The sequence below is a fragment of the Citrus sinensis genome, chromosome 1, assembly GCF_022201045.2.
Source record: "Citrus sinensis cultivar Valencia sweet orange chromosome 1, DVS_A1.0, whole genome shotgun sequence".
Taxonomy (NCBI): Eukaryota; Viridiplantae; Streptophyta; class Magnoliopsida; order Sapindales; family Rutaceae; genus Citrus; species Citrus sinensis.
In genome coordinates, this window is record NC_068556.1 from 20,572,210 (window position 1) to 20,585,138 (window position 12,929).

Sequence of the window (12,929 nt, forward strand, 5' to 3'; positions counted from 1 at the left end):
CCCACAACCATTCCGTTAATTTGACCGTTAATTTTAACAAAATTGTTTAAAATTTAAGTAAATATCATAAATACCCCTTATCTTGAATTAGAGAAGAGTTAAATGATATAAAATGCTAATTCAATAATTGATATTTATATTAAAAATTCTTAATTAAAAGTAATTTCTAGATATGGTAATGGGGAGGAGACCAACGTCCTCGTACTCATCCCCTTCAAACTTTTGGTATATATAATATTCAAATAATGATTTTCAAAACAAAATTTAAATAATGTGATTTTTATACAATATTGACGTGATTGTTGTCCATGAGTAATGACACCTGCCGATCACCGATTATGGCACAACAAAGTCACATGTGTGGTTGCTAGTTGACGTTGCGATAAGTTAGACTACTCGGCCACTGAGAACGCAACGTGTTACTAGGCTATGATGAGATGAAGACGAGTTGGGTGCTTACTACTGCACGAATAATTTGGAAAGGACGAGTAAGATTGTGAGAAAGTGATTTAGAATTTGATTTGTGAGTTATGAGCTTGTGTGAATTGTGTGCTTTTAGTTGTAGTTAAGTCTAAATTATATTAAACATTTTATATTAACTAATATTTATATTTTTTGTATAAATATTTGATATTTGTTATTTACACCAATATTTAATATTTTACAATTTACAATTTATTATTTATTGACTAATAATTCTAGAAAAATAAAAATAAAATAAAAAATTAAAATAGGGAAATGGGGAGGGGATAGGGATTCCACCTTATCCCCGTCCCTTCCTCGAATAAATAATTGGGTGAAAAATCATTTTCGTCTCTTTTCCGAATAAGAAATTGAGTATAAAATCGTTCCCATACTCTCTTAAAATTAAAAAAATCCCCAAGGACCCCTGTCCCCCATAAGAATTTCTGTCATCCTTAGTAATTTCACAGTAATTACATTAATTAACTTATCAAATAAATTTAATTTATCATTATCAAATAATATTTAGGGCATGAACTTCTAAATTTACCCTTTGACCGTTAGAATAAACGGTCAAATTAACGAAGTTTGGTGCGGAGTGAAAATTATTGAAACAATTTGGGCTTGATAGAAAATATTGAAACATCTGAGGGCAGGGCGCAATTAACCCTAAATTATAATCGCAAAGTAAATACGCATGATTCGATGTATCCGAGTCTAGTTAGTTTGATACGTGGCAGCTTCTTATTGCTGCCTGCAAGGAAATGGTAATTCTGCTTTTTGTTGGTGCTTGTACGAGATGTGTGGGAATATACTTTAGGAAATAGCATCTGGAAACTAGAGATAAATTCGCAAGCAATTTTTTTTTTGAAAATTAGATAAATTAATCGATTGCTATTTCCTTTTTCATTGAAGGAGTTCGATGTTCTAAGATACTTAGCGTTGCACAACTATGATGAATTAAATAATTTTTGAATTTAAATTAAGCTTCTTTAATCTCACGCTTGGCATTATTTTTATTTTTTTTCATAAAACTAAAAAAGTAATAAAATCCATAATTCTTTGTCAAATAATAAAGTTTATAATTCTGGGTCAAATTTCACGTTTGTTTGATATTCATATTTTTTAAAATTAATTTCAAACATTACGTTGTGTTATACAAGTTGTTGCGACACCTATTTATTAATTGAGTAAAATAATTACAAAAAAAAGTAGTATTAGTTATTTGCTAAAAAAACAAAAATAACGAAAATCGTTTGATCAAAAGTCCGAGGTGGCCCCAGGTCCACGTAGGCTGCCAGCATGGCACACGCCACGATGCATTGTATTGATACGTCATCTTCCGTTCCAACACGGGAGGACAATGCTTTTACTCCCTTCCCAATTTTTTTCAATGAAACCCAGACACACAAATAAATAATTAGAGAATTGTCTCAAATCTCAATCGCGATCACTTTCACATAAAACAGATCTCTCCATCGCAATTCGCAAAATCCAGAGGTTTCAATCCCCTGCATCGCAAATCACTCCCTTCATCATCAGCTCCCATCCATCCACCCCGCCCATTTCATCATCTCCCAGTCTCTCCATCCAGATTCGATCTCAATTCACTCTCACGTCGATCCTTCACGGAATCGGTTTGTTTTTTGTCGAATATTTTGATTTCAGGCCGTAATTTATATAACCTGATACAGATTTGGAAGTTAATGTTTTTTAAATATATTTAATTGATAAATCGTCCTTTTTTAGTTTTTTAGGGATTTAAAGAGGGAAAGGTATGGGAGCATTGGTATCGAAGTTTTGGTTCATGTTGTTTCCTGGAAAGGATTATAAAATTATAATCGTGGGGTTGGATAATGCTGGCAAAACGACGACGCTTTACAAGTTGCACTTGGGAGAGGTGGTCACTACTCACCCTACTGTTGGCAGCAACGTTGAAGAGCTTGTTTACAAAAACATTCGATTCGAGGTGCGATATCATTAAAAATATTCATCCATTTCCGTTTTTAATGATTTCTGTTAGTTTACTATGTGTTTAATAACTGTTAGTTTTGCTGTGCTGAGGCATGTTGCGTTTATAACTTGTTTTGATGGTTAAGGATTGATTTTTGTAGAGGAATTTCACAATAGTGTGGTGTATTAATGCAAATAAAGCGGATTTTCCTTTTTCATTTTGGGCGAGTGTTTGAGAATTTAGGCTGAAATTTTCTTGGCCTTCGAAATGATTCCTCAAAGTTAAGTGTGATAACTTAACAGATATTAGAGGTGCTTGACACCAGGTTTACTTGTTTTTAAATGTGATTTATGGGCACTGGGTGTTTCTTTGTCGGGTTATTGAATTTTTTTGGGATTTGAGCGTCGGGATAAGGAAGACATAATTTGCAGGCTTTTGGGATAATTTAGCCTTTGATGCCTGTGAATAGTGGGTTAATTGGAAAATAGGATGGTGGTTCAACAATATAATTGTGAGCATAAATACATGAATTTCTTTTTTTCCAGGAAGTTGTTCTTAAAGACAGCAGCAGGTTGTAGGGGAAGCTAGTGCGGATTTAGCTTTATACACAAGTAGCAGTTTGACTCTGTGATTGTGACGTGTAGTATGAGCTTTTATGTTTCCTTAACCTGTTTGCGTCCTGTATGAATTCACCATTATATAAACTAAAGATTTACCACGAGTATCAATGCATGTTGATCTTTAGCTTCAGAAACTAAATTATAGGTTTAATATTCGCAACAGAGTAGCATATACCAATGGTCTTCCTTGCGTGTTGAAATGGCAGAAGGAGTACGTCATGAAAATATGTTTGTCTAGATTCAATTCATTTCTTTGGTTTTATACGATAATATCTTCAAACAGATAATTATTTGTGGGCCATTGGTTCTACAAGAACCTTGGCGGTAGACTAGCTACAGTCTAGTGCTTCTGATGATTTGAGCCTTTTAGATTTGTGATTATGTGCTTAATCTTGGAATTGGTACTAGCTGTGCTGCTGTGGACCAATTCATATGTCAAATGTATTCAGAAGGCCACAAGTTGATCTTCTAAAGGTGGTACTATTGGGCTTTACCTATAGCTATGGGGGAATTTTTCCCTCCTGTGAACTCTTCTTTATCTATTGTGTGACTAATTCTTCTTTCTTTTCCTTTCTCCTGGAAGTTCTTCTTTTTACCAACCAAACAAAGTTTGCCCTTTTCTTTTATTTTATTGCACTAGAATATAGTAGCACTTGGACTTGACTTGGCAATGCTGCATCCAGTTACTTTAGTATACCTTGTGGTCTAATATTGGTGTGAAAACTTGTTCATTTGACTTTGTTGTTTGTATCAGGCCTGGGATGTTGGTGGACAAGAAAGGCTGCGGACATCATGGGCAACTTATTATCGTGGAACCCATGCTGTTATTGTGGTTATAGACAGTACTGATAGAGCCAGGATTTCCATTATGAAGGACGAACTATTCAGGCTTCTTGGGCATGAGGACCTACAACACTCTGTTGTACTTATATTCGCAAATAAACAGGATCTCAAAGATGCTATGACCCCAGCTGAAATCACCGATGCCCTTTCTCTTCACAGCATCAAGAATCATGATTGGCACATTCAAGCCTGCAGTGCACTTACTGGAGATGGGCTGGTTGATGGTCTAGAGTGGATTAGCCAGCGAGTTACAGGGAAAGCTCCAAGTTGAAGAAGCTGAAAAATAAATTCGATTAGATGGTTCATCATCCACATACAGGGATCTGAGGATCAAGTAAGAAGTTTGTTTTCTGTACCATGTAACTCTATCAGAGCCATTCTTGATAAATCTGCGGATTGTTTTCACGTTTTGATTTGTCCCAAAACTTCTTATCGTTTTACACAATGAAACATTTCATTACTCACACATTCTCGGTCTTTAAGGATGTGCAAAGAGAAGTATCTTCTGTAAACTTCTTGTAAGACTTCTTATTGTTCAAATTTGTACATTCCCCAATATGATATACTTGAAAAAATCATCACTTTCAGAGAACGAGCTTCGACAAAGTGTCATTTTCTACAGAACGAAGCATTATATTGAGCAACCAATAAAGAAGGAGCTTCTAGAAAATTAAGGAGCTTCTAGAAAATTGGAGGGTAATATAAATAGCGACATATAAAACTGTAACATGTAATTTGAAGTGTCTGTGTATGAATAATGATGGAAGAAATCGCTTGCAAACTGTAACCATCACAGAATCCAGCATCTGCAGCCTCGTGACTCTTTAGGTCTTTCAAACCACCGATCCCATAATGGATTCAAAGGACCATTTGTTCTGTCAAGGCAGAATTAAAAGAAATTTCAGAAATAGCCAAATTAGCTCCAGGAAACTAATATAAGAACCCAAGGAGGGACATTTACATTGGCAGTAGAGGATCCGGTATAGCTTCAACATTTCTCAGTGTTCTGGCACATCAAAACAAAAATTAGATTCTGAAATGTCGTCTGTAAGTTTTAGACGAACGATTAATCGCATAATCTTACTCGTTGCATGCAGCTGAGGCCTTCTCTGTCTTGTCAAGTTGTTCCAACTCCTCCTGCGTAATACACATTAATTTATTATAATACTGTCCACATTACATATTATTATAATACTGTCCACAATAATTTATTGATGACCTACCTATGTTTGGCAATTTCAGAAGCTACAATGCACCAACTTTTGCTTCATTAAATATATTTTAATTTTTATTATAATTATTTTATTTAATAATCCTATATTATATTATACTATATTATTATATGATATTAATATAATATAACATTCATATGTTAGTAATTACTATAAAAATAATTATTTATATTTAATTTAATACAATTAATAACAAAATAGTAATGAGTTTAAATAATATCAATTTATTATTAATATGAAACTAATACAGTAAACATCAAACAGTGTACAATATTATTATAATATAATGTTAATGCAATACAACATAATACAATACTCTTATATTAAATAATTCAATACGGTGCGCCAAATGCACCCATAGAGATTTAAGTAGGTGAATCAGAGAAGTAGGATCTCAGCTGATAGAATTGATAATAACATTAAAGGACAAACAAATAAATAACTGACAGGAATCCATAAATTTTACAGCACCAAGAAACCATCGCATGCCAATATTCCAAATCAATGGAGAGTTTCATACTTTACAACTTTCGGGCTACATATTCCATGCAGTTATATTTACCAAAATTATTATCACCAGTCAAATTCAGTGATCTTGGATGCCCCACCCGAGATCTACGACCAAAATAGAACCTGATCTAGGAAGTTGAAGGACAGATGTAACCTAATAACCTAATGAGGAAAATAATAGCATGTTCGTGAGATTTTCCAGTGATTGGAAAGAATCTAGACATTAATTAACTCTTAGGAAATTGATTTTGTTGCTGAGGAGACAGTCCCAGTAAATTCTCAAAAGCCTCAGAAGCACTGGACAGCCGATTGATTGTCAATAATAAATGCATCAAACCTGTTCTTTTGAAAAAAAAAAAATCACCAGGATCAAGGATTTGGGTTACAAGCCTGAAGTGCCATCCAAAGTGATAAATGAACCTAAGGCTCAGTCTGAATTTTTACAAAATTAGTATTGCAATATTAAAGAGGTAATCCTCAATCCGTAAATGAATTTGACCAGAGACCATCTATGGCTGAATACTAGTTGAAACGAGATCATTCATGAAATACACTACAGCTACCTTTAAGAGTATGAATTTGGCTATTGTTCAACCAATTACTGTTTGGCTATTGTCCAACCAATTACCGTAAAAATCCATGCAAAAGAGGAAATGAATGAGATTACAAAGACGAGGGGAGGCGTCCATTCTTCTAAAAGTATAGAATTGTAATAAGCACTATCTGCGAATTACCAAGCTCATAAAAATGTAAACCTCCTTCTCTGAATCATTTCTTAGATAACTTGACAGGTAAAAGTGGATCAGTATACATTTCAGGTTGTTGACTGTGTGCAGAAACATTTGTAAACATTAATCAGAAATACACAGGCCTGAAACTAAGCAATATATCCAGATGAAAACTGCTGTTCTTCCATAGCGTCTGGTTCGATTGGGTGTCTTCAGCCTCCTATCACAGGCCTGAGACTAAGTCCCCTCTATTCTTGCCCAGCTATAGCCATTAATCAGTAGAATTGCGACTGTAGGTCTCTTCTGAGGAAAACTACCTACCTGTTTCAGCCTATGCAGAAGGATTTAGATGAAGGAAAATTCTCCAGTTGGGTTCAATTGTAAACGACATTTAATCAACCCAAAAAGATAATTATTCTAATATTCCTTTACCCCACCTCAATCTCATCAAGATACCAAACTTGGTTAGACCAGGACTTGATTCCAAGACCTCTTTTACAACAACAAGAAGATACCCAATCAGCTTAAACTCGCAAGTCCAAGAAAAAACAACAATATTATTAATTCCAATAACAGCCAGCACAAGTTGCTCTGCCTACAAGATGCCACGCCCTGTGCTTCCTCACATTAAAAAGAAACGACTGTGACTGAATAACTAACCGTAGGCTTACGCTTTCCTTATAGAGCCATGTATTACAAAAATAGAAGCAAACTATAACTGACGCGACTCAGAGAAATTTCAAAAAAGTCGATACAGGGAAAAGGAAAACAAGGTTTAAAATTTACTTCAGGGCAATATCTATTGTAGACTGATATTTGAGAACCTACAAACCCCCTTAACTTTTGAGAGTAATCCACCAAAAGCCACTGGCTCGCAACAAAATTCTGAGCCCTAACCATAATAAAGCGACCCCCTCAAGATTCCACATTTTCTTACAAAAACACATTATATCAAAATACTGAACCAAGTGATCTATCAAACAAGAGTAAAATCTAACAATCGATTCAACAGGATTTAATTTGCATGGCTCCAGGGACCAATAAACTCTTATAAACAGCTGAAAACTCTCCATATTCTTGAAACAATTCACCAGAGTAGTCATCTCTGATAAACAATTGAAACGTGATAGCAATTTCTGTCATCAAGCAAATTGATATGCAAGGCCCCACCATTTTAACTTCAAAATTAAAATTCCCTCAAAAAAAAGTAAACTCATTTTTCACCTCCCTACATTAACAATGCAGAAGATTGATACCACACCATTATCCTTTTGAGATTACCCTTTCCAATCAATAATCATAAACACACACAAAACAGAAAATAAATAACCAAAATAACCATAAAAATAATAAAAACCGAAAAAAGGAACTAACCTCTAAGAATCTAGTTTCTTGCTCGAGCCTTTTAAGTTCAGCTTGTATTCTGTGCTTGCCTCGAGTATCGCCACTACCAGTCAAAGATTGAGTTCTTTGAGTATTCAAACCCCTGGAATCAGACCTATCCGATTGCATCTCTCAATTCGCAAATTGAATACAACAAAAAGAACAGTAAAAACCCAAGCTTTATTAGGAGCAATAAAACAGCCTAGTACAAAACAAAACTTGTGTGTACATATGTATCACCAAAAAGAAGCCATTAGAGAGGAAACCAAGGATGACCCAGATGAAATCTCGATGGACCCCATGAAACTAATAACAAAAACAACAACCCTGTCGTTTCAAAGCAAGAAGACGGATCTGTGTTACTGTCTTAAAGCACACATCAACATAGAGATGGAAAAAATGAAATGAAAAGAATGAGAGGTTTTTCTTTCTGCTGTTGAAAAAATATAAAAGTGTGTAGGAGTGAAAGGCTAAAAAGACAGACTTTTTGTAAGGCGTTTATTCTTTCTTTGATATGTCTCTTGTTATGTTATGTTCTGTTTTGTTTTGTAATGTTGGGTTTGGGTGATGTATCAAAGCCAGCACCCTTTTTTTTTCCCTCTCATTTTCTGTGTCCTTTTTTTGTCTCTTTATGGTTCGTTCGTTCACTCACTCGCTATGGTTCTGTTCTTTCTTTCAAAGCTTTTTACTCTGTACTCGCACCCAAACAGCGCGCGTGCGGATCCACCATTACCAGACGGATAATATCATCTGGGTCTTTGAGATTTATTGAAAATCACAAATAAAGATAAGGGTCCTTCTATCTTACATGCATGTAAGATACATTTTTCTCACATGAATAGTATATGGATCCATATACTATTCATAGATATACGTGACATGTGTTTGTATTATTTTTTATAACTTTTCATTTCATTTGGGAACAATGATGACATTCTTTTATCAACCGAAATTCTTTCTTTTAGGTGTTTGTCGTAATCAACTAGGGTTTGACTATGTTAGAATTGTTTCATGATAAAATACTGTTGATAACCGTACGATCATAGATATAAATATTAAATATATATTTATTAATATAATCTAACGATCATTATCAATATTTTACAGTAGAGCATCTCCATCATAGCCACTACGAATCAACTGAGATCAAATCATTAAGAAAAAAGAAAAAAGAGAAAAAAAAAAAAGAGAGAAGCAGCAGAAGAAGAAAAAGTTGTATTTGTAAAGTTATTATTACAACGTATATATTTATTCGTGTAACTTTATAAAACAAGGGGACTGAGATGTGAGTTCCCATTTTATACTTTCTGCATTTAAAAAGCAGAGCGTGTAGATCAGCCGAAGGGTAAGAGCGTGACCACGGCAGCGGTGTTCGACGCGTGGAAGTCCACTGTAGAGGTGGGACGTCGTTGTCTTGTGTTTGATTGGGGGGTGCGAACACGCGGGTGCGTTGAAATTCGTGAGCGCGTGCAGCTCTTTTTTCTACCTCCCTTTTTGGCTGCGTTCCGCGCCTCTTTTCCTAATCCTACTCCCTCTCCCAGTTCTCTGTTCGTCAAACCTTATTCACGCCAAATTGGCTTAGATTCTGTAACATACGCACCCAATGCATGCACCACACCTGTCCTGCATATGGAGAAAAAGCATGCAATTGTTTTTGTTTGGTAGCTGGCTAACCAATCAGGAGCTGGCTAAGTTGGATCTGTATGTTACAGAATCTGTAACTTAGCTAGCTCCCTCTCCCAGTTCTCTGTTCGTCAAACCTTATTCACGCCAAATTGGCTTTCCCCGCTTTGGCCCCCTCCCCTATCTGACAGCGTGGACACCTCTCCTGTACCCACTCGTTGGTTCTTTCAGTAAATCCCACCAATAGTCTCTTTTATTATTCTTTTCTTAATCCTGTTTTTGTCCCTTTTCGGTTTGGTAAAGGCGTAAAGCTTAGCCCTTTAATCATTTCTCGAAATTGTTGCTATTGGTGATTGGCATGCCAATCAAAGAATGTGGACAATTTGTTTCATGTGAAAGTCTTAGAATGACAACTGAAATAAGATTGCACTTGAATATGTTTTCCTTGCCGCGACATTTTGTATAGAAATTGATTGTATCATCCGAATGACTTTTGGTTTTTGAAAATTCAAAAAAGAAAAAAGAAAAGGATGGCATTAGCTGTGTATCCTATTTGTGAATTGTATTTTGATTTATTTGTAAAATTGTTTTCATAATTTAAAGCAAAATTGTAAGTGTCGGCACATCAACTGTGCTGGCAGCTTAATTGAAGTGCTTGCTGTGTTCGATCTCATGAGTGTAAGGGTAATGTATATCTCAAAGAGATTCTTTGCATTTTTCCAAGTGGCCAGGCTCTGGCAGCTTCGATGCATGCACCTGGTGGCATTTTTATTTGAATAGGCAATGGATTGTGTGTCTCTTCCAGCTCACGTGTGCTCTCTGGATATCAAATCAGCTGGGTGATTTCAATCCCAGCAATCATACATATACGAATTGAAAATGGGATATTTCCACTTAAAATTCTAGTTTAAATCCACACATTGATATCTAATCATTAATTTATTCAACTCAATCCAAACACGGAAACCATACTCTTCCTGAAAAAATCAAGACCATTGATTTTGTGAACAACATATTCCTGAAAAGCCTACACACGCGCGCGCACCCACCAATATGAAATCAACCTAACAGTTGTTCTTCTATTTGGTTCATCTTTGACGTCCATCTCTTCTTCTATTCCGCTGCTTTAATTTCCTCCCGCTCAATTGCGGCCTCTAGAATCAACAAACCTTCCAAGGCTGAAGGCTCTGGTCTAATTCCTATGTTAATTGATTGATGATGCTGGATTTAATTGCAACTCACTTGTTGGCAGTAACAACTGAATTTTGATTTAAGTTTATTTAAAAATACTAGGTGGTAATATGAGAGTTTCATGCTTCTTCAAAGAAATTGATGGTCTAATTGCGATCCTACCTATAAAGATAGATACGAGTCACCGAATATGATAGATTCCATGCATCTGGTAGATTTGATAGCATGTGATTGCAGCCTTTTGGTTTTTGAGTCATCTATTTAATAGTGTTTTAACTTTTAATCTCTTAAATTGAGATAATTGATCGGTGATATATTGATATCTAAATTTAAATCCAAAAATTAGGTTAAAATGAATGCCATATGCACTAATATATATCTCAGAATTGGACATAAATCCCTCCGCACATCGATCCCTAATTTATGGTATGTCTCAACTCTAGAAAAGAGAAGTGGTGCCCTTTCGATTTGAGAATGTTTGCAACTCACAAATGCCATAACTTATAAGACTTCATAATTGCCTTACTCTTTACTAAAATTGAAGGAATTAATTTCCTCTTTATACTCGGCCTTAAAAAAGTAATCTGAATCTTGCTTTAGCTGGTATGATTTCTGAAATAAAGTGAAACCATAAGCATTCATTCATAACTCTCAAATCCCAATATCCCGAAGGGCTTCATGGATTCGGTTAAGAAGCCTACGTTACTGCCACTTCGACACACGTGGCACCCTCATGCACACACACCATGCACCTCATATATTAGGTACGTGCTTCGATTTGCTCGTAATAACTCATGATTTCGCCTGCTCGTTGCATCATTTCCCACGAACGGACAAAACCAAAATCAAGAAACGGCCACTGTTGAGCTTCTGCAATCTCATCCAACTCACTCGTGATGAAGAAAGTAATTCCATTTTTTACATTCAACTCAAATGCCACCACAAAATCCGCGTTATTATTACTATTATCTTCACATGCCTCAGAATTTTCAAAGCAAATAAAAATGTCCTTGGATAACCTGATGGGTGTTGAAAAGTCAAAGAAGAGCTTGCCAATTTCAAGGTTGGTAGCACGATTTGGTACACCAACAATTGTAGAGATTCTTCAAGCCGAAAAGAAAGAATGGACAAAGGGGATGGATTTGGAAAATAATAATAATTAAAAAATTATATTTTTAATTATTTTATTCTTTGCATAGTAATTCATTTCTCCTATAAATAGCTAAGGATTTCATTTATTTGAAATCATTCCAAAATTGTTAAGCTTATAAGTTTCTAAGTTTTTGAGAGAAGTGAGAGAAATGTGTCTGGAGAATTTATCTTTCCTGCAGAGTGTGAGAGTACTGGGTATATTTGGGTTTCTGGGAAGTGAGATTCGTTACTCAAATATTGTACTCTATTAATTGTTAAATAAACAATTATTCTTTCTTGCTTCCGTGGATGTAGGTTTAATTACCGAACCACGTAAATTCTTGTGTCCTTTATTTTTCTGTAATTATTTGGTGCGCTTGATTCTGCATTCCACGCACAACAAGTGGTATCAGAGCCAAAGGTTCGTACTTAGGGGGATACTGTATTGTTCACGTATACGGTACTATTCCTGTATACGGTACTGTTCACGAATACTTGGGAGATGATCATTTGTACTTTGGAGACAATCTATTGTAAGTAGTGTGTATTTTTGCATGTCTAGGAAAGTTCTGTCAACAAAGGCGATATGAGTCTAAGGATTCTGGTTTTTAATTGGGACTGAGTTCCCGTCCAGTTTTCTGGGAACTTTCTTGGTGCATTTATTCACGCGAAATTAACATCATAAAGACTGTTTTTCAAGTGGAAATAGTTCATTGAGAAAATGGTAGAAGGTGAAACTTTCAGAATTAGGGAGAGATCTACCGAGACTATTTCAGGAGACACTTCAGGTGGGAGGCGAGATTTGTCCAATCGCTATTCAGCACCTGTTATAGGAGGCCAGAAGATCGATGTTAAAAAGTTTAATGGGAAAATCAACTTCGGCATGTGGAGGCGCGAAGTTATGGATGCCCTTATTCAAATCGATCTCGATGTTGTTCTGAAAAATAAAAGACACTTGTATGATGAAGAGATTTGGGATCGTATGAATGAAAAAGCTTATGGTCAGATCAAATCTTGTTTGACCAAGGAGGTGAAATACTTGGTGAAAGATGAGGAGTGTGCGGTGACTTTGTGGCGTACATTGGAAGAGAAGTACCTGGTGAAAAGTCCTGAAAATCGCTTTCATGCAATGAGCCAAGTATATGGTTTTCAAATGAAGCATGGGGTGTCAATGCACGATCATGTTTCAAGATTTGAAAAGTTATTTGCTGATTTGAAGAATCTTGATGAAGATATTAAAGATGAAGTCAAG

General features: G+C 35.5%; 2 protein-coding genes across 3 annotated transcripts; one reads left to right on the forward strand and one right to left on the reverse strand.

Moving 5' to 3' along the window:
• Positions 1-1,835: 1,835 nt before the first annotated feature.
• LOC102631305 (uncharacterized) lies at positions 1,836-4,345 on the forward strand. 2 transcript variants are annotated; one of them, XM_015533645.3, is made up of 3 exons: positions 1,836-2,099; positions 2,212-2,431; positions 3,791-4,345. In XM_015533645.3, exons 2-3 carry the CDS (start codon positions 2,240-2,242, stop codon positions 4,148-4,150), a joined length of 552 nt encoding a protein of 183 aa, XP_015389131.1. In that variant the 5' UTR covers positions 1,836-2,099; positions 2,212-2,239; the 3' UTR covers positions 4,151-4,345. The 2 variants fall into 2 exon arrangements, with proteins under 2 accessions (XP_015389131.1, XP_006489482.1); XM_006489419.4 differs by having other exon boundaries at positions 2,220-2,431.
• Positions 4,346-4,382: 37 nt separating this feature from the next.
• Positions 4,383-8,278, reverse strand: LOC102631001 (guanine nucleotide-binding protein subunit gamma 1). Its single transcript, XM_006489418.4, has 4 exons — positions 7,724-8,278; positions 4,964-5,016; positions 4,841-4,885; positions 4,383-4,754 (listed from the first exon to the last, which is right to left on the reverse strand). The coding sequence occupies exons 1-4, from the start codon at positions 7,859-7,861 to the stop codon at positions 4,670-4,672; spliced, it is 321 nt and encodes a 106-aa protein (XP_006489481.1). The 5' UTR covers positions 7,862-8,278; the 3' UTR covers positions 4,383-4,669.
• Positions 8,279-12,929: the final 4,651 nt, after the last annotated feature.